The sequence below is a fragment of the Coptis chinensis genome, chromosome 5 (genome assembly GCF_015680905.1).
Source record: "Coptis chinensis isolate HL-2020 chromosome 5, ASM1568090v1, whole genome shotgun sequence".
Classification (NCBI taxonomy): Eukaryota; Viridiplantae; Streptophyta; class Magnoliopsida; order Ranunculales; family Ranunculaceae; genus Coptis; species Coptis chinensis.
The window spans coordinates 55,640,677-55,662,237 of record NC_141460.1 but is presented as its reverse complement, the minus strand read 5'-3'; the positions used below and the strand labels follow the sequence as shown (position 1 = coordinate 55,662,237).

Genomic DNA, 21,561 nt, shown 5'->3' with positions numbered 1-21,561 from the left:
CACGGATTACAAAAGTTAACCTGACCCTCACAAAATGATTAGCCATATAATAAGTGGGTAGTCATAATTCCCCAAGAGACTCACAGGTCCTCCCTCATTCAAATATAGAGACTCTTAACAATGTTTTTCACCAAGGCAAGTTTCAGTCAGTCTTGTAACACCTTGTAGCAAATGTCAAGGATACACGCAAAACTATCATCCAACCTTAATCGACATGATCATTGATCAGTACATCACCATATATTCTAGACCTTCTTACATAATAAATGAAAATAACTTTTATTATAATTTCACAACTGTGTATATCTAAAATCCTTAAAACCAAATTGGAATGAGGATTGAATCAAATTTAAAATGATACAGATACACATCAAAAAAATGCCAATGACAACCGGAAGGCTTAATTGTGAGAACAAGCTAAAGAATTGGAAGAACAATGAGGCGTGAATACAGTGTGAACCTTTTTGGTTGGATGTGAGCAACCATTCAGTAAGAATGTGATCATTGTACATAGAACTTCTGAATTACACGTTTCCCCGTTTCTTGTATGCCGTTAGTAGCCGCGTCTTCAACTAAAATGGCTTTTTATCGAGAGCCTTTCAAGTTGAGATTAAACCACTTCTTCTTACTTGATTTGTCCTTGCCATCGTAATTTGCATCCTCTCACGGGCTTTGAGCATTAAACTCCTCACCCGGGGAGTTTTCTTTGCCACCAATACTATTGCTGATGACACCACGGTGAAGGAAGAATGAATACTATCTCTTTCTTTCAGCCAGTTCATCCACTGTATTTGCAAAACACACTTCAAGTATCGAATATAAGTGGGTAGTTGTTGCTAAAAAGAGTTGTCATTTCAATGTATAAAATCATGACAATCCTTACGGTTCAATCTTCTCCGTTTTAAAATTAAATTACACATAATACTATCTTTATGGAAGCAACAAGGTCCATGAGTGACAAAACTGTTTCTCTGAAGCTATCTCAGAGTATAGTTTTAAAAGATGACAAAAGATTGTACAAACTAGAAATTGACAAGAAAATTCGAGTCTCAAATACAGATTTACGTGCAAATATATGTACAAAAATCGAATGGGAGAAAAACTTATAAAGGAAGTGCCTCGAGAATGGCTCTCGATACACACTAATCACAACTGAAAATGTGAATCATACAAGAATACCACAAGAAAAGGCTCTAGATTTGTTTCCTTTCCCAATATATCAAACAATAAAACAAAAGATGTGTTCGGTCCTTGTTGCATGGCGGAGTTCATATCAAGCCAAAAACTGAATATGAGAGGTGGTGGTACAATATCATTAGAGAATGTGATGCAAGTTGGAAGTAATATTTCCCATTTTGCCCTTTCACGGACTAGCATCCTACCTCAAAACAGCACCTACTTGACATTTTAGCCTTTTAAGGAGCACGAAACCGCTCATTGTATCATCTTTGAAATTTGGGGGCGAGGTTGCCCCAATTAATTTCAAAAATCAAAAAACTTTGTTTGTCTTTGGAATGATCCCACATCCTTACAAAATAACATAATACTAAATTCTAAACAAATGAATTATTCATGATAATTGGGAGAATTAACGTGTCTGACTTGTTTTTCTTCACCGTATCATTTGGTGACTTCTTGAAAACGCGCCAATGCCCGTAAAAAGTCCAAGCAACATGCAAGCCTCGGCACACTTTAGTTTGGACTATTTTTACTAGATACTTTCGAAATTGGGAAAGTAATGACATACCTTTCTATATTCGGTCTCAAACAGCATGGCTCAGTTCTCTTCCTTAAGATTTGTGACTCAATCTCTTTCGGCTTCTCCTGAGGTACCCTCAAAGGATTTTGCACAAAGCGCTTCAATAGTATAGCTAGCAGTCTTGAAAAAATTGTCCCCTAATGAAAATTTAGATGGAAATTAATAAAATGTTAAATAGAAGGGAAATAGAAGGGAAGTATACTAGTACCTAACACGAAGCTAAATAGAAGGGAAATAGTTTAGACCATAGACAAACAAATATGTGAGTGCGGTTTTTAGTTCGGAGACTTCACGGGTTGAAGACCTTCCAACCTTTTTAATTCCCTTCAGCCATTGCTAAGCTGCATCATAAGAATGGGCACTAAGTTCATCTCCTAGCGATTATGATCTCAAAGCAAGATGCAGATAGAACTTACATACCGCGTAACAGTTGAATCCGGGCGGAATACTTGAAAATGCAAGAAGTACATTCCATGAATGTAACCTTACCGGTCTTCTCACTATCTTCACGGACAAAACAAAGACTAATTACAACCTTTCCTTGCTTCTTTTCCTTGCCTTGTAATAGGATATCTCATCCGAAATTATCTTTCTATACTAAAATAAAACCTCTATTTCACCGATAAAAAATTAAAGAAATTAAAAAAACTAAAATAAATAATCAAAAAAGAAAAGAAACAAGGACTAGTAAATTCATGCTCTCTGAGTTCAGGCATGTACCAAAGTAAGCAATCGCAAACTTTGGGATTCAAATGGAGAGATTGGGAGATTGGAGGCGAAGACAAAAGAAAATGAGAAAATAGAGGGGGGGTACGGTCAGACACAAACGAAGGGTTATTTGGGGGTACGGACAGACACAGGAGAGAGTGACACGTAGCAAGTGGTTTTTTGGGTGATTTGAGAAAAGCGACCTCAAGAGTTCGCTACGCTCACGGATTAAAACAGAGTCGACGGCAATCACAATCCTAGGTGGCGCGTTCTTAAGAGAGGGGTATGCTACGTACACTCATCTCTCCACTAAAACTCTGTAGACAAATTCTATTAAATATATTAGAACAAATTCTATTAGCAATCGAATCCATATGACAAATAGATAACAAATTCTATTAGCAATCGAATTGTACCGGTCATCTTCTATATATTAACAATAATTTTTCCTACTAATCATCTTGTTCATCTTCTGTTCATCTTCATCTTCAACGTTCTTTCTGCTGATTCATTGAAAGGTTCACTTTTTTTTTCTCTTTTTCTCTTTTCCTCATTATCTATTTATTCTATACAGTAACACTGAGCATCTTAGCAAAGACTTTTTCAATACTTATGGTCATTAGGATTTTCTTCAAATAGTCGTACAAAATAAATGGGATACAATAGCAATAGATAGAATAACTTACATACACTCTCTGTAAGTCAGTAGAATACAACAGCAATAGATAGAATAACTTCAACCCACACCAAGGTAAACACCTATTTTTGTTTTATTCCTAGACTACTTATCAACTTTATCGAACTATCGGCCTGGACCAACACTACAATAAAAGCTACAATATCTGAGGGCGCACACCCGAGAAGGAAGAAATACGGTCAAAGCAGATAAAGCAAACGTCATACTTCATCGAACTACAAATAAATCTGTTTCTGAGTTCAGTCACCCATTAACGATCTGCCCGTCTCCGATTTCTTTGTCACCCATGAACCATCTGCATACAGATGCATAACATGAATCAAAATCTATAAGAGGATAGTTAAGTTCTTTAAAGAGAATCTATAAGAAGATAGTTAGGAAACAGAACAAACAAATCATAGCTGAGAACTGAGATGAATGCGAAATAGATCAAAATCTTTGCAACGCCTAGCTAGCTTCGAATTTTCGTTTCTTCTTTTTGAAAATTTATCTCTCCTTGATGTTTTTGTTCTTTATAGTCTCTTCAGACTTTCCTCTGGTACACCCAACTACCCAAGACCTCTCATGCAAAAAACTTTTCCGACAAGAATCTTTGATGAAACCCCAAAATTCATAATCGTAATAAAAATTGCATACAATTAACAAGATCATATGAACCGAAAAAGTCGATTAGACTTAATTGGTTACACTTAATTCCACTAAAGGAAGATGATGGCTGTGCTAAAACAATCGGATATTATCATTTTAGAGGGAAATAAGACAAGCACTTTGTTATGTTGATGGTCCGTGTCCGGACCGTTTTTTTTTTTTTTTTAAGTGCCTACCATGGATTCTTTGAAGCATTCCAAATATCCAAAACAAAAGGATACATAAGATAAACCATGTAGTAGTGGACAATTTCTTAATCCTTGCGTTTCCGGCCCTAAGACCTTCAAACTTTCAGTTTATTTCTTAGTTTGTCTAGATAAAGCCCCAACTCTTTCCATTAATTCCATCGTTGTGGCCTTTGCCTACAAGAACAAGTGTCGAATTTGGCAAGTATGTTATCTCGATCAAATAGAAGCGATTATGTAATGCAGCAAAGACCTCCTTATGTTTTTTTATTACTCTACTTATGTTTTCTCTTTGCTCGCAAGTAAAGGTTATGTTGCGGACCTTACCACATTCATAGTAGCACAAGGAGCCAAACCATCCTGCAGAAAGCATGCTATATTAGTTTGTATATATTTATTTTATTGACTAATATATTTTCCGGTGTAGAACTAAATGGATATCTCCAAAAAACTGAAGGCAAAACAAGCATGCATAGAAAGAATGTTTAAGTTGAAAGCAAAGGGAAACCATACACACAGAAGAAGAATGCATAACACACCAAGACAAAACTCACCTGCCGGTCTAGCATTTGGTAATTCTTATCACATTCATTTATCTTAACAGCACAAGCACATGAACTAATATATCTTTATCTCAACAGCACAAGCACATGGATACTTTGCTTCATATCCATTATCATTTCAATACAATAGCAACGTACAATCATCCCCCGTGATTTCACATTCACAATACCGATTACTTTCCTTATGTTCAACATTCAACAAAGACAAGCACATGGATTCTTTCATTCAGATCCATTATCTTTTTTTTCGAGACAATAGCAATGTGCAATCATCACCTATGATTTCACATTCACAATACCAATATTTCCTTATGTTCAACATTCACCGGTAAAAAAAAAAAATCATATTTATATATATTTACATATGTTTATGAGAAGTTACTTACATCATTATGTGTGCAAAGAATTGGATATAATGTCCACCCGTCACATCCAATCTCACGATCACTATTCCAAAGACTCAATATGCAAATCTTCCTCAATATCAATCGGTACACTATTGAAAATATGATAATATATTTATGAAATAAAACTTTTAGGATTCTTACTTTTCTCTTCTATATGTTTAGATATTGGCTCTTGCAATACACAAAGGTCACAAGAGGTTTCGACTGTATACACAAATGCCACAACCTTGGCAAGCGATGATCATATGAAAATTGATTATGATACAATTGGTAATACCTTATTAATGCATTTCTTAGTGTATATCACAAAATCATTTGTTAACACCTTATTAATGCTACAGACGATGACATTTTAGCAGACGAGATGTTTACGAATTAACAGAACAATCAAGACAAAGTTGTCACCAATAGTAAGTTCTAATTGTATTATTGTTTTGCTAAATTAATTTATATTATTAACATGTATGTATTTTCATTTGCAGGAAAATTCTCTACACCGTGGAATTTCGGAGGACCTTCAAGTGTCTGCTCTCACTGTGGTGCTATACTTTGGTATGAGGAGAGGGACACAAAATATAAGAGACCCAAGAATCCAAAGTATACCATCTGTTGCCAACAAGGGAAGGTAAAATTGTCATTACTAAGAGAACCTCCAAGTTTTCTAAAGCAGCTCGTGGACTACAATGGGGGACCTAGATCAAGAAAATTTAGAGAAAACATACGGTCATACAATACGATGTTTGCTATGACGTCTATGGGCGGAAAAATAGACAAGGATATAAACAAAAAAGGTCGTGGACCCTATGTTTTCAAATTGATCGGGCAGAATCATCATAAAATAGGTTCTTTACTACCAATGCCAGGCCAGAAGCCAAGATTTGCTCAATTATATATACATGACACAGAAAACGAAGTTCAAAACCGAGTGGATTTTTTGAAAAGAAAAGAAAAAGAAGATCCGAAAAACATAGATAAAGAAATTGTCGACGGATTGATAAAAATGTTCAATGTTGAGAATAATCTAATAAAATCTTTCAGAACAGCAAGAGAAAAGATTTCGAGTTTGATTTGATCCACGTTAAACGAGAATCATTGGAACACGAAACAAGGATGCAAGACAGTACAACATACCAGAGGCAGCAGAAGTTGCTGGATTAATTGTTGGAGACGGACATAAAAATAATAATGGTAGAGACGTAATTGTCAAGAAAAGATCAGAAGGCTTAAAAAGGATGAATGAGTTACAACCAAGCTTTATGGCTATGCAATATCCTATTCTTTTTCCATTTGGAGAAGACGGTTTCCATTTGCAGATTTTAAAAAATAATGTACGTGGAAGTAAGCTGACAAAACGCAATACAGTAAGCATTAGAGAATTCTATGCTTACATGCTTCAACATAGAAAAAATGAAGGACAAACACTGATGAGAGGTGGACGTCTTTTGAGCCAGTTAGTAGTTGATGCAGAAACAAGCGTGGTGGAGCTCTGTCTACGTTGGATACGTGATAACTAGAAAAAGATCAGATCAGAATTGTACCAAGGTCTCCAAGATGCAGTTGTTGTCGGGGACACAACACCAGCTTCAGTTGGAAAAAGATTAGTTCTACCTTCTTCATTTACAGGAGGTCCAAGATATATGATTCAAAGCTATCAAGACGCGATTGCTATTTGTAGATATGCAGGATCACCAGATCTTTTCATCACATTTACCTGTAATTCTAAATGGCCAGAGATAGAAGAATTCACCACCTTAGTGGGGCTAAAACCACAAGATGACCCATTAATTGTAGCTCGGGCATTTAAGATCAAGCTAGATCAACTCATGGACGATTTATGTCGAGGTCAACACTTCGGAAAGGTTATGGCGACATATTTTCTAGATGTCTCTCCTTTTTGTCTCAATCGCATTTAATCTAATTTATTCAATTTTAGTTGAACTTCCTAATTAACTATATATTAATTAATATTAACATCAGCCAAAGTGGCTAATTATTTATTTTCATTTGGACTTTGAATTTCGAACTTTAGCCTCTAAGTCAATAGAGACTTTTGTTTCTCTGTCCTTATTACCTTTGCAGCTGTTTACACAATTGAATTTCAAAAAAGGGGACTACCACATGCTCATATATTGTTGTTCCTCCACGACAAACTAAAAACTCCATCAGACATCCAAAAAATCATCTCTGCCGAGCTGCCCGATGAAGTCGATGATCCATTGGGATTTCAAGCCGTAGTCCAATACATGATACACGGTCCATGTGGCACAGAAAATGAAAAATCTCCTTGCATGGATGAAAATAAATGCACTAGAAAATTCTCAAATAGATTTTGCAACGAAACAACCATAGATGAAAAAGGATTTGCTGCTTACATGAGAAGAAATGATTCCAAATTCGCTATTACAAAGAAAGGGAAAAAAGTTGATAATAGTTGGGTTGTTCGGTACAACAGAGATTTGATTGTCAAATACCAAGCACACATAAATGTCGAATTCTGCAACCAAGGAAGGTCTGTTAAGTATTTGTTCAAATATGTGCACAAAGGTGGTGACAGAGCAACATTTGTTATTGAGGAGAACATCCAAGATGGCGAATCAAATGGAGAACAGGTCATATGTGAAGTTGACGAGATCAAACAATATCAAGACGGTCGTTATCTATCGACCATTACGAGGCGGCTTTTGAGAGAATTCTCGGTTTTCACATTCAATATCGAAACCCTAGGGGATCGAGCGTCTTTCATTCCACTTGGAAAACCAACAACCTATCATATACCGGGACGGTGATTATATACCGATGTGGAAAATAGGAGTGGAGTGCACGACACTCAATTCACCAAGTGGATGAAGACGAATCACGGAGAACGAAGATACAAGGCAATTGACATATCTTTGAATTTCCTACAAAATGGGTCCGGGATGCAAACAATGACAAGAAATGGACAAGAAGGAAATCAGGAAGAACTATAGGCAGGATATACTATACCCCACCGACAACAGGTGAACGGTTTTATCTTCGTCTACTTCTTAACACGGTGAAGGGTCCAAGGAACTTTAAAGAGATAAGAACAGTAAATGGAAAAGTGCATCCGACCTACAAGTCAGCGTGCCTTGCACTAGGACTGTTGGAAGACGATGGTGAATGGCATGAAGCAATCAAAGAAGCAGCAATTTCAGCATTACCAAAAACATTGAGGCAAATGTTCGTCACTCTTTTGATGTACTGCGAGATAACCGATCCTTTGGAACTATGGAACAGAAATTGGAAATTACTTTTTGAGGATATTCTCTTCGACGAAAGAAACAGACTCAAAAACGATGAATTGACACTCACTGATGAGGAAATTCAAAATCATGCACTTTGCAAGATTGAGAGATTATTAAACAAGTACAATAAAAAACTCAAAGACTTTTCAGAAAAACTAATTCCCGACATGTCGAAAGAGTCTGATGTTGGTAAAGGTAACAGATTGCTTCAAGAAGAGTTGTGCTACGATAGGGTAGCCCTCGACAAAGAGTTCTCCGAGCATCACAAACAGCTAAACAGTGATCAAATGAGAGTTTTTGACGCAATTATCAATGCGGTGGAGGAAAAAACAGAAGGCCTATTTTTTGTGTATGGCAGCGGAAGAACTGGTAAAACATTCCTTTGGAACACGATACTAGCGAGATTGAGATCACAGGGGAAAATTGTGTTGGCAGTAGCTTCTTCAGGTATAGCATCTCTATTAATGCCTGAAGGAAGAACTGCACATTCCAGATTGAAAATTCCTATAGACATTGATGAATACTCATGTTGCAACATTGGCCAAGGCAGCCATTTGGTCAACTCATATCTTGGCGGATCTTATTAAAGTGGGATGAGGCACCAATGAATCATAAAGATGCTTTTGAAGCAAAGGACAAAACCTTGAGAGATCGATCGCGATTTAAAGATCCACAATCCAATATAAAAGTCTTTGGAGGAAAAACAATACTCTTGGGAGGAGATTTCAGACAAACTCTACCCGTTATCGCAAAAGGAAAAAGAGAACAAGTGGTCTGCGCTTCACTAACCAGATCTCATTTGTGGGACCAATGCAAGGTTTATCTACAAAAAAAAATATCTTAACTTAGAGACGAAAACCTTGATATAGAAATGGTTGAGTCCATATCCAAATTCAGCAAGTGGGTCCTCGATTTAGGTGAAGGAAAGTTGCATACAATTGCTCTTAATAGTAACAAAGAGCCAACTTGGATAAAAATCCCAGACGATCTTCTCATTTCTTTGGAGAGAACGCATTAAAAAATTGTGTCTAGCATCTACCCTGACATTGAGAACAACTATACAAAGCTGGAATACTTAAGAGACAGATGCATTTTGACACCAAGAAATGATTGTGTCGACGAAGTTAACTTATTCGTCCTTTCGACATTGGAAGGAGACTCTAAAAAATACCTGAGTGCTGACTCAATAAGCCCAATGTGTGGAAATATTCAAAATCAAGATATTTTGTATCCGACAGAGTTCCTAAATACGATAGAGTTGTCTGGGATTCCAAATCATGAACTCGAGCTGAAGCGTGGCATACTCATTATGCTCCTCAGAAACACAAACCCGAGTATGGGCATGTGCAATGGCACAAGGCTGATCATCACAAAACTAGGAGAAAGGGTTATCGAGGCACAAATTATAACAGGAAGGAATATCGGAAAAAGAGTTCCCATCCATCGCATCGTCATGTCTTCAAACGAATCAAAATGGCCTTTCATTATAAGACGACGACAATTTCCTATAAAAATTTGCTTTGCGATGACAATCAACAAGAGCCAGGGTCAAACTCTAAAACATGTTGGAATCTACCTTCCTACACCCGTTTTCAGCCATGGACAACTGTATGTTGTTGTTTCCCGTACCACGTCACGAGAAGGATTAAAGATATTGATAGACAACAAAGAAAATAAACCATACGGTCATACAGAGAACATTGTTTACCATGAGGTTTTCAACAATCTACCAACAGGTATGTCAACTAGACATGATCCGAACACATCATCTCTTAATCTATGAATATATATTTAATACCACTGACCAAATGTTATTATCAAACTTTTCAGAATAAATTTCACAGCGGCTACAAATGCAAATTGAAGAACAGCAAGCAACACAGCTCAATCAGATGGTAAGATTATCAAACACAAATGTATTACAACCAATTGCACTCGCATACATATTGTTGTTGCCTTCATTTTTAGTTAAGTGCTTACACTTTCATAATTTTATGTTAAATTGTTTATAAACTACATGTGAAGTGCCTATGTTGTTAGTTTATGGGAGCTAGATTGGGAGCAAGAACACGTTTTCTAATGGAGACTTAAAAGATTTAAATTGGCATGTTTTGTAAAGTTGCAAATCGGTTAGCTTTTAAGGAGTAAATAAATTTTTGTTACAGTGATACGCAATTGATTTAAGGGGTAGGGGACCCGTTAACAACCTCGCTTGCCGATCAAAAAATAAAAATAAAAATATGCAATTGATTTTTGCTTATATATGGATAAGTTCCTCACAAGGAAGTTTATTCCTGATCAATCACCCACGGCCGTGGTAGTATAAAATACTCCCCCTAATCAAGTGCAACCTGTGCTAAAGTGAAAATGTGTGGAGAAATTCCTTATGAGGAATTTATCGTCAGTAGTCAGTTAGTCACATTTTGTGGTGTCCTACCTGGATGAAATTTCTGGCTCCGCCATCGACCATGACTAGCAACATTAATGACCCTCAAATATTGCACAAGTTTCATAAAGTTCTTTCTACTCTTCTTATTGGTATGCCACAGCAATGAGACAACTACATATCAACAACCGAAAATATGTAAATATCCATTTGGGCAAAAATTTGTACTAGGAATCAAATTTGTGTGTCAACTGACGTAAGTTTTGTTTGGAAACTACTTAGGAAGGTTTTGTGCAAAGACAGAAGGTTGTTGGAATTATTGAAGGTTGACAATTATGAGATCAAAATTTGTTTTTGTTTTTGTTTTTGTTTTTGTTTTGGATAAATGAATATATATGATGAGACAAGGACATAGAGCTTAATCATCTTAAACAGTGAATGGCGTATTACGCTTGGCCAAATATTAGTGCACATTATCAATCAAAACTAGTTTGAACTGAATCTTTTTTGCTACACATAGGAAAGTTATAATTTCTTTTTTGCCAAATGAACTATACTTTAGGGACTGTTTGGCAACCATTATGATAATCTATTTTATGATATATAATCAATTATGAGTCCCATAATTGATTTTGTATATAAAAAAAGTTGTGTTGTAAATATTTTAAAAAACCATTATCTCATTCCCAAAATGAGATAAACCACAAAAAAAAAAAAAAAAAAAAATAATAAATAATAATAATAATAATAATAATAATAATGAGAAACAAAAATTATGGAGATTTCCTCTTGAAATGACTTACCATATTTTAATTATTTTGTTTTTAGATAATTTCTATTTTCATTTTTGGCTTGGTCAGTAAATCCAAAATTGATTTGTATTTGGTTGTTTGGTATTATTTGTACCATAATGGTTTATCTCAAAACTATTTATATTAAAATTGATTTTAAAAATATAATTATTTCTACTTATAATGGTTTCCAAACTAATTATTGATCTTTCAAGTTCGTGAGTTAAATGTGAAAATAAAATACAAATCGAAATTGATATCTCTAAGACGTTAAGAAGTGTTGACAGCCTGATTTGATCAATGCAAAATAATTTGAATGATGGTTTCTTTGCATGATTTAAGGTGGCCCCTTCAGAATGATGGACCACATTGAGAGTCCTGCTTATCAATAATGCTTAGAATTGGTATGTATATGTTACGTTATTGCAATCTTCTTATAAAATGAAGAAAAATGATTGAGGGAATTGAGGCATATGTAGCAGAAATCGTATACTGTCCACTTAGAGAAGTCTAATGGGGAGTTATATGACTGCTAAAGACAAATATAACACCCCAACTATAAAAATGTTATTCCAATGAGACTACTATAAGGGTCTTAAATTTGGAAAGAATAAAAAACTCAGCCAAAAGTAAGACTTTCGCTAGCAGGTGTTATATAAGTTTGGGAGACGGACGACATAGTTTCTTTTTGCCGTCCGTGTGTTAAATTTCAACGGACGGTAGAAACTGTGCCATCCATAAAAAAAAAATTCAACTTAAGTTACAAAATAATGGACAAACGGCAAAAACTATATCGTCTATATCGTTTAACACTTCAAAACAGAAAACGCGATTGGATTAATTTTTTTATTTTTGGGTGTCAAATTTGACAGAGCAAGCTAAAAAGCCTATGTAGCATCTTTTAGCAGCCCAATTTAACAGCTCTCTATTGAACTTACTATTAGTGAAAGAGAATAAGGTTTGAAGTGTCTTTAACTCTGAATGGAGCCGACACCATAAGTCAGCATCTTGAATATGAAATCTCAACGAATACAGCGAGATAAAGTAAATCATACTCTAGTCTTGCTAGTTTCACATATGGTCTCAATTGATTTGTTTATTGGTCGAATTAGTCCGCTTCAGAAATTATTAGATCCTGGAAATGAGGGTGATCATTTTATTATGTAGCATTGACGATTTGGCTAGGCCCATGATTTGTAACAGAGGCTTGTATCGTTTTGCCAAAAATGGACAGCCGAATCACATTTTTTTGGACAATTGGAAGTATGTAAATGTATATCTTGATCACCCATAAATGTTCACATACACGATAGATCTTAATCAGTTCGCTTGCACTATCAGGGGGACTCAATAGTAGTAGTGTCTGTGGTGTTTGTTTAGTGTTGACCTAGTGGTCTGTGGTCCTTTGTGGACAAAAAGATTTGGAAATAACCATGAAATGTAGACAAACAATAGATCTGTAAAATATTTCAATATTTCAAGGCAGGGTATCCTGGCATATATAATAATGTAAAAATATGTAAGTTATCCAAAAAAAAAAAAAAAAAAAAAAAAAAAACTGCGGGACATGAAGGTGAGGGTTTGAGACTTTGAGGCTGTGAGGTATGCGGGCCAGTACGTGGAGTGGTGTAAAGCAACGAAAGCAATAGCCATGTTCCTCATTTGTTCTTTTGCATACACCTCTTTTTCCCATTGTTTTCGTTTTCAATTTTTTAATAAGAGACAATCAAATCTAGAATTACTTTTGTAGTTCCTTTTGCAATATTCAATCTTTTCCATTATATTATTTTAGTACAGTATTTTGATTATGAAATTCCCTTCTCCACGAAGGATCAATCTATTTTTGACACGAGTGCAACTGCATCTGCAGTCATTCTTTTGCAACTTTGTTATCTCCACACGGGATAAACTGTACTCAAAGTTACAATCGTGGATAGGACCAAAATATCAATATTGGTTAATATATCGGTGTATTCAAAAACCGATATATATCGGATATATATATTCTTTTGCATACACCTCTTTTTCCCATTGTTTTCGTTTTCAATTTTTTAATAAGAGACAATCAAATCTAGAATTACTTTTGTAGTTCCTTTTGCAATATTCAATCTTTTCCATTATATTATTTTAGTACAGTATTTTGATTATGAAATTCCCTTCTCCACGAAGGGTCAATCTATTTTTGACACGAGTGCAACTGCATCTGCAGTCATTCTTTTGCAACTTTGTTATCTCCACACGGGATAAGCTGTACTCAAAGTTACAATCGTGGATAGGACCAAAATATCAATATTGGTTAATATATCGGTGTATTCAAAAACCGATATATATCGGATATATATTGGATATATCTATTTTTTTTGTGACCAGTCTAAACTATTTAAAGTATCGAAAATATCGGATATATTGGAAATATAATATTAGAAATATCAAATTTATATTAAAAAATAGTTAAAAAATCAAATGATATATATCGTGAATATCGGATATATCGATAATCTCGACAATATAAAATTTTATATCGAAAATTCCGATATATATCGGAGAAAAAAAATTTATATTCGGTAAATATATATAAAAAATATCGATATCGGTATACCAAAATACCAATATATATCGGTAATATATTAGATATATCAAACTACCAAGAGTTGTTGAATGTTGAGAGATAACCGGCTGGAATCTAACATTTAGTCCATCCAAAGGGGAAAAAAAAAATCGAAAACACACAAAATATCAATGAGAAATTAGTAAAAATAAGTGAGATAGAATATTAGATTCCAGCTAGTCTTCACCAGGGGCGGTAATTGCTACATTTTAGAAGTTACGTATTTAGGAGTGACATCCAAAATGACTCTTGCATTTTGCTAATTTTGTCGCGAAGAGGGTCACTCTGGCCAAGTGGAAGAGAGTCATTCTGGCACACCGACATCCAAAGTGATAATGATGATGCATTGGGAAGGCTCATAAGCCAAAAAACTAAAATTTGATCACATCAATAAATATTGGAGTTGAAAAAGCCAAAGAAAGTACACGTGTCATTCGTTTATAGGGACTTTATATTACTACAAATATACTATGAACATTTATTACTGACCAAATTATAAACATTTATGAGCACTGAGAAAGAAGACAGAAAACAGAGTGATGAAAAAGGACACAGAAGTAATAACATGTCCGCACCATGTGAAACTTTGGATACAGACAGTTGCTTTATATATAAGCACGCACAATTCCCATTTTACCCTCCCACTGTCAACCCTTTTAACTGTTTCACTAAGCTTTTTATTAGTACAAGCCTTTTTGTTCATTTGAGATTTGAGTGACAAGAGTGGTGACGCTGAGGTACTACTGTTGTTACTGCTGCCTTTACGTGTTTATCTTTACACTATTATTATTGCTTATCCTTACATTAAACAAATATATATATATACTGACACGTTGTTTGGCTTTTAGTTCACTGCTCAAGTAGTGCCGAAACTTCAAGGTAAGAGTTTAGTTTGGTTATAGTAGTAATGTATGTGTTTTAATTCTAGTTTGGTGAAGAAGATTAAAAGGGGTGGGTTTGTTAGTATCTTTTTTGTTGCAGGTTTAGTGTGCTTTTGGGGTTTGGGTTTAAGTGGTGTAAAGTGATTGAGATTTGAGTGTTTTAGTAGAAAAAGAAGAAGATTATGGCAGGAGGAGGAGCACATCCAGCTCCAAAACAGGATGAGTTGCAGCCACACCCAGCAAAGGATCAGCTACCTAATGTTGCTTATTGCATCACTAGTCCACCTCCATGGCGTGAGTATTACAAATCTTGGTGTTATTAATTTTATTTCTATTTTTAAAGACTATAAGTAGTGTTTTCAGTAGTTTGTTTACTTGTTTTGTGTACTTTCTGCACTATATTTGGTGTGAATTTTCCTTGTTTCAATTGGAAATATTATGGCTTTTTGTTGCAATGGTAAATGTGTAATAATGTTATTGCTTGACTTTGGGTTCTCTTTCTTTAGCAAGTATTCACTATATATATATATATTTTTCCCCAATCATTTCTCTTTCAATTAAAGTGTTTTATCTTGTTGTAACTTTTTTTGTTTCCAAATTCTTATGTGTAATTTGGTTGTTTTGTGTTAAAGAATCTAGACCCCTTTGCTTTCGAAATTTTTTTCTCATTTAACTTTGTTACTATTTTCTGAAGTAGGCCTTTGATTTTTCTTCAGTATTAGTTACAATCAGTTCAGTTCCCCCTCCGCATCATTTGGTTCCTCTTAATCCTGCTGGCATCATCTACTTATTTAATTTATTTAGATAATTCACCATACCCATTTCGTTGTGTAAACTTCTGATTGTTTATTGGCATATATTGATGTAGCGGAAGCCATCCTTCTTGGATTTCAACATTACTTAGTTATGCTGGGCACAACAGTTCTTATTCCCACTGCTCTTGTTCCCCGGATGGGAGGAAATAATGTAAGCTTGAAAGAGAGAAAACATTGACGTTCAGTTTCCCGAATTTTTCCCATTGGTGCCATTGCTAATTCATGAAAATATGATGTTCCTAGGACGACAAAGCAAAGGTGATTCAGACACTACTGTTTGTCGCTGGTTTGAACACTCTTGCCCAGACGGTGTTTGGGACCCGGCTTCCTGCTGTGATCGGAGGTTCTTATACCTTTGTGGCACCTACAATTTCAATAATCTTGGCTGGTCGATACAATAGTATCGTGGACCCTCAAAAGGTATTGCGGTCTGAACCTTACCCATTTTTTGTTTCTCTTGCCAATTAGCTGTCTTTTGGGTTATAATGAATTGCCTCTATTATGGCTGTACAGAGGTTCACGCGAACTATGCGTGGAATCCAGGGAGCCCTCATCGTTGCTTCAACACTACAGATCATCATTGGCTTCAGTGGACTTTGGCGTAATGTCACTAGGTTTGTTTGAAATCTTAACCTTGGAGTGAATTCTTGGGTATTTACTGTGATCTAAATTGAACGGCAAACTAGGAACCATCCAAGTTTAAATGTTTAGGCTTGGTCGCATATTATTGTTACTAAATCATTAATGCGAAAACCTGCATCTTAAGCTATTCACCTGATAAGAACTGTTACATATTTCAGGATCAATTGGGGCTAAAACTTTACATGAATGATGTCATTGTCACCTTCAAAGCGTTTCTGATTCTATATTTTTTTCTTCCAGGTTCTTAAGTCCACTCTCAGCTGTTCCATTGGTAGCTCTGGCCGGATTTGGTCTCTTTGAGCTTGGCTTTCCCGGGGTAAGCATGTGCAGGACATTCTGTGTGTTCTAATATAGTATAGTCTCCATTTGTTTGGATGTTTTGTCGGTACTTTCAGTTTTTTTCTTCTGGAACTTGAGCAGATGTAGCACTTTTGGTCTTATAATTCTATAAGAGTAAAGAGACAATTCATTTGTAGTTCTTCTATTTGTTTTTATGCCTCTTCTGAACAACTCTTCTCTTAAATATATAGGTTGCCAAATGTGTGGAAATTGGACTTCCTGCTCTCATTGCGCTATTAATTTTCTCACAGGTAACTTAATTTATTATGCTGATTTTTTTTTTCTTAAACTTTTTTAATAATAATAGGGTTAAGTTGTCTTCAACACTGTTCTAAAAATCGGTCTAAGCGGTCTCTAGGCGCTAGGCGGTGCCCAACCGACTCGCCTAGGCCCTAGTCGTTTAAAAAATCGATGGACCAACTAGGCGGGTCTAGGCGGCCTTTAGGCAGTCTAGTCAAGTTTTTTTTTTTTTTGAATGATTAAATGTCGAAAAATAAAAGCCCGTGTAAGCTTAAGATTTGAATGAGTTTAAAAAACTTAAGTCTAATGTAAATTATATGCCACTATAACAAATAATATGTTTTTATATGAAGTCAATATTCATCAACTATCACGCATTTTTGTAATAAGTATCTTTGTTTGTGTTTATTTTTTGAGTTATGGTAAATGATTTTCTTCATTTCTTGTAGTATATGTGTGTATTTACTATATATGTTAGGAAAAAAAAAAAACCACCTAGGCTGTCTAGGCACTGCCTAGAAGGCCTAGGTGCTAGGTGCTCTCCCACCGCCCGACTACCGCCTAGCGTTTTTTAGAACACTGCTTCAACTAGATGTTTGCGGACCATATTCAGATTAATTAAAAACCCTTGAATTTCATTGGAATTGATTGTTACTATTACTAATGGCGACAACTGTCAAATGCTTGATTGCAGTATATACCCCATTTGCTACGTTCAGAGAGGCGTGTCTTTGACCGGTTTGCTGTATTGTTTACGGTGGCAATTGTTTGGGTTTATGCCCACCTCCTTACTGTTGGTGGGGCTTATAAGAATGCTCCTCGCACAACCCAAGAGAGTTGTCGCACTGATCGTTCTGGACTTGTTGATGCAGCTCCTTGGTAAGGCATTTGCAACTGCCCTAGGTTCTTGTTATCATCATGTTTAGTAAACTTAGCCAAATCTTTTAAATCAGTTGAGTACTTCAGTTTTCATTGAGGTGAACGGCGCCCCAATTAGGGTTTATGGAAATTTGAGAACTGTAAATGAGAGAGAGAGAGAGAGAGAGAGATATTCTGTCATTTTCTAGATGGTTTGAACAATTTGATGTCTAGTCATGAGTTGTGTGACATTCTCAGCTTCTAATCCCAGGAAGTTTTGTAGACAAAATTTACTAGTACCAGTAACACAGCTAGTCAGAATATGCATAACATGGGTATGTATGTATACATACAGGTATAACAGATAAATGTAACTCAACAACTGTGCATCTTACACCATCCTTATCTCCATCCAATTGTTTGTGGGAAGGAGACGTAGTGATTCTTTTTCGGTACATTTTTTTGAGTGGAGTACAGTTTTCAAAAGTGGTTGATGGTTAGCTGTGTTATGGATCATCCGTTGATCACAATGCTTTTATACTATTGATTCCCCTGGAAACAAAAATGAAAATTGAAGGTTGCACATGTATAGGCGAGGAAGTTAAAGGCGCAGGCACTGGGGGTGGGCCTAGGGTATATACGAGAGCCTAGGCAACAGTAGGCACCTCCCTAGGCTCGAGGTGATGAGTCAGCTTAGAGCCTAGGTTGGCCTTGGAGTGCTTTTGACTGCATAGTCTATATAATGATAATAAACAACTGTTAAAGTCCAGTTGATCTTGTTCTATTTACAGAGTGAACTGTGGTTCTCTCTGTGATATACATGATGTGTGATCTGCTTTCTGTTTCTTTCTATGATCGTTTTCCTTAAGAAAATACTACATCAAACTTAAAATGGGATGACAAGTGAATTATTGTACCAAATCTATGATTGGTTTCCATATTGGTAAGAATGTCTGGTTTATTCTACTTAGTATCAGTTTCAATAATTTTCCCACTGCTTAATATTAAAAGTTAAAAATAACAGAAAAAAAAGTCGCTATGTAATTCACTTGAGCTCCTTCACCAAGTATAGAAGCATGTCAAATTTAGTGGAAGCACAAAACTATCTCTTAAATTTTTATTAAGTATTTTTTTACTTTGCTTGTATGTACAGGATCAAAATTCCGTACCCATTTCAGTGGGGAACACCTACCTTTGATGCTGGCGAAGTGTTTGCCATGATGATGGCTTCTTTTGTTGCTCTTGTTGAGGTCTGTTCGATATCCTTGATGTGTAATGAGATTTATACAATGGATTTATGGTTTTTACATCTTCCTATTTTTTCAACTGAAGAATCACATTCATTACCTAATCTAGGAGTTAGTTTTGATCTCTTTGTGCCGCTTTGCTTTTCGTGATGCAAACTCTTAGGAGTTCTTAATTTTGTAATAGGTTACATTTTATTTTTATTTTTTTGAACAAAAGTAAGGGATGGGCAGACCTCAACCTCCGTTAGCTTCTTAAATATACTCGGGCTTCTTTTATCCTCCTTTACAATTTTACTTGAGTGCTCATCTATAGGAGGAACAAAATATATTCACTTTTTGTTTTGAGGTAGACTAGTTAAGTAATGAGCAGTTCTGTTTGTTTCTTTGTTGACATGAACAAATCAGATATCTAAAAAGTAAAAACAGATGTAATAGGTTACATTGATGCGTGAACATGTGAATATAATAATGGTTGTTTTTCTGTTTGGAAATATAGGAATACGATGGTTACTCAGTTCTTATATTTTTATTCTGTTATTTGCAGTCCACTGGTACATTCATTGCTGTCTCAAGATATTCAAGTGCTACTCCATTGCCACCTTCTATTCTCAGCCGGGGTATAGGTTGGCAGGTAATGATGGTTATAAATTTATAATGGGATATTCCTTTACTTTCTTGTTCAATTTGTTGTTATTGTTGTTGAAGTTTTGGTTTGGAGATTGTGAGAGAAAGATGGGGATTATCAACAGAGGAATACACGAACTTGTTTCTTTGGGAATCAGGATTTATATATTGTACAAGATACACGCCGAGTCAAATGTATCTGGTTGGCAGATTGAGATATACTACAATACATGCCATGTGCATTTGTAGTTTGTAGGTGAATAAATGCATGTCAGTTTGGTTGTTCGGAGTGCAATTTGTTTTGCTAATCTACTTGTACTGTTCAGCCAGTTTCTTTTGGCTATGCCATCCCAATGATGATCTGGAATTGGAGAGAAATATACGTGTAATTTTTTGCTTAAATATTCATGAATTGGGTGGGCATCCTTTAAAAAGTGGCTGTCCTTTTAGGCTATAATTACTTGGAACTTAAGTGCCTCCCACCACAAACATGCAGAACCAAAAGAATAAAAACAATCTGACTGCAACTGTGTAGTGAATTACCACATGTTATTCAAAGTTCTGAAGTAGTTTGATGTTGTTCTCTGGTATTAACATCCCTGTCTTCTTGTTTTGTCCTTCTTCTTTTATTTATTTTTCCTGAGATCAGGGAATTGGCATTTTGGCTTCTGGTTTATTTGGAACTGTGAGCGGGTCTCAAGTATCTGTGTAAGACAAAATATCTGTGCTTTGCACTTCTCTCTTCTCTTTAACTCTGTTCTATCTATGCAAGACATTGTCTTGATTACTGAATCAATTGCCTCTGGTTACAGTGAGAATGCTGGTTTGCTAGCACTTACACGTATTGGCAGCCGAAGGGTTGTACAAATTTCAGCTGGGTTTATGCTATTCTTTTCCATCCTTGGTATGTTATTTTTGTCTGGTTGTTGCGCTACAGATGAGATGTTTTGTTCCCATGGCTTTTTTATGTTTTAGTGCTGATGCTTGTATATATTTGATTTCTCCAGGAAAGTTTGGAGCAATCTTTGCTTCCATTCCAGCACCAATTGTTGCTGCCTTTTATTGCCTGTTCTTTGCTTATGTTGGTAAGTATTATCAAGGACCATCCAGTTTTTGTCTTAAGCCTTCACTTTGTCTTTTCCTGTGTAACTTACTTTTTGTATAATATTAACAGGCTCAGCCGGTCTTAGCTTCCTTCAGTTCTGCAATCTCAACAGTTTTCGAGTGAAATTTATATTAGGTTTCTCTGTATTTATGGGGTTCTCAGTACCACAGTATTTCAATGAGTACATAGTAGTTCATGGTTTTGGTCCAGTTCACACTAAGCAAAGATGGGTACATACTAAACCCTCCCTTTATGGTTGATCCTATTGATTATTAAGTTGGCCAGTTTCATACTCTCATCTTCACTCTGAACTCTGCTAACAGAAGCTCCATCTTGTGTGATGTGCAGTTCAATGATATGGTCAATGTGCCTTTCCAATCTGAAGCCTTTGTTGCGGGTATCTTGGCATTTTTCCTGGACATTACTCTAATTCACAAGGACAATGCAATCAGGAAAGACAGAGGTATGCACTGGTGGGACAAGTTTCGATCTTTTAAGGGTGACACACGAAGTGAGGAATTTTATTCCCTACCTTTCAATTTGAATAAGTTCTTCCCCTCTGTGTGATTTTGTGCCACTGACCTCCAGTGATGCAATCAAATCTCACTTAGCCCAGTGGTTGTTTGGGGAATGCTATAATGGTTACTTTCATGTATGCCAGTAGACTGCGTAGCTTTATACATGAATCTATAGGTTTACATCACTGATAAATTTTTATTTGTATTTTCTGTTGTTTATGTATATTCAATAGTTCAAAAGGAAATTTATGTAGCATAGAACTTTACTGCTGTC

General features: G+C 35.7%; 2 protein-coding genes across 6 annotated transcripts; both read left to right on the top strand.

Annotated features, from left to right (window-relative positions):
- The first annotated feature begins 4,975 nt into the window (after positions 1-4,975).
- Positions 4,976-8,820, top strand: LOC147498032 (uncharacterized). Its single transcript, XM_086563107.1, has 6 exons — positions 4,976-5,051; positions 5,130-5,237; positions 5,450-5,592; positions 6,482-6,680; positions 7,047-7,576; positions 8,008-8,820. Exons 1-6 carry the CDS (start codon positions 4,976-4,978, stop codon positions 8,818-8,820), a joined length of 1,869 nt encoding a protein of 622 aa, XP_086419233.1.
- A 5,844-nt stretch (positions 8,821-14,664) lies between these two features.
- On the top strand, positions 14,665-21,561 carry LOC147498031 (nucleobase-ascorbate transporter 6-like). 5 transcript variants are annotated; one of them, XM_086560226.1, is made up of 16 exons: positions 14,665-14,755; positions 14,867-14,897; positions 15,064-15,193; positions 15,768-15,865; positions 15,958-16,134; positions 16,228-16,328; positions 16,597-16,672; positions 16,887-16,946; positions 17,630-17,814; positions 18,947-19,043; positions 19,585-19,671; positions 20,314-20,372; positions 20,477-20,568; positions 20,672-20,749; positions 20,839-20,999; positions 21,118-21,561. In XM_086560226.1, the coding sequence occupies exons 3-16, from the start codon at positions 15,082-15,084 to the stop codon at positions 21,334-21,336; spliced, it is 1,602 nt and encodes a 533-aa protein (XP_086416352.1). In that variant the 5' UTR covers positions 14,665-14,755; positions 14,867-14,897; positions 15,064-15,081; the 3' UTR covers positions 21,337-21,561. The 5 variants fall into 5 exon arrangements, with proteins under 5 accessions (XP_086416352.1, XP_086416349.1, XP_086416353.1 ...); XM_086560223.1 differs by having other exon boundaries at positions 14,686-14,755; positions 14,983-15,193; XM_086560227.1 differs by having other exon boundaries at positions 14,697-14,755; positions 15,067-15,193.

Excerpts from the sequence above, each read along its gene's own strand:
- LOC147498032 (XM_086563107.1), top strand. The coding sequence starts at position 4,976 with ATGTCCACCCGTCACATCCAATCTCACGATCACTATTCCAAAGACTCA. Across the intron at positions 5,052-5,129 it reads ATCTTCCTCAATATCAATCG|ATATTGGCTCTTGCAATACA; the intron begins GTACACTATTGA and ends CTATATGTTTAG. Across the intron at positions 6,681-7,046 it reads TCTTTTCATCACATTTACCT|CTGTTTACACAATTGAATTT; the intron begins GTAATTCTAAAT and ends TTACCTTTGCAG.
- LOC147498031 (XM_086560226.1), top strand. The coding sequence starts at position 15,082 with ATGGCAGGAGGAGGAGCACATCCAGCTCCAAAACAGGATGAGTTGCAG. Across the intron at positions 19,044-19,584 it reads CTTTTGTTGCTCTTGTTGAG|TCCACTGGTACATTCATTGC; the intron begins GTCTGTTCGATA and ends TGTTATTTGCAG. Across the intron at positions 19,672-20,313 it reads GCCGGGGTATAGGTTGGCAG|GGAATTGGCATTTTGGCTTC; the intron begins GTAATGATGGTT and ends TCCTGAGATCAG.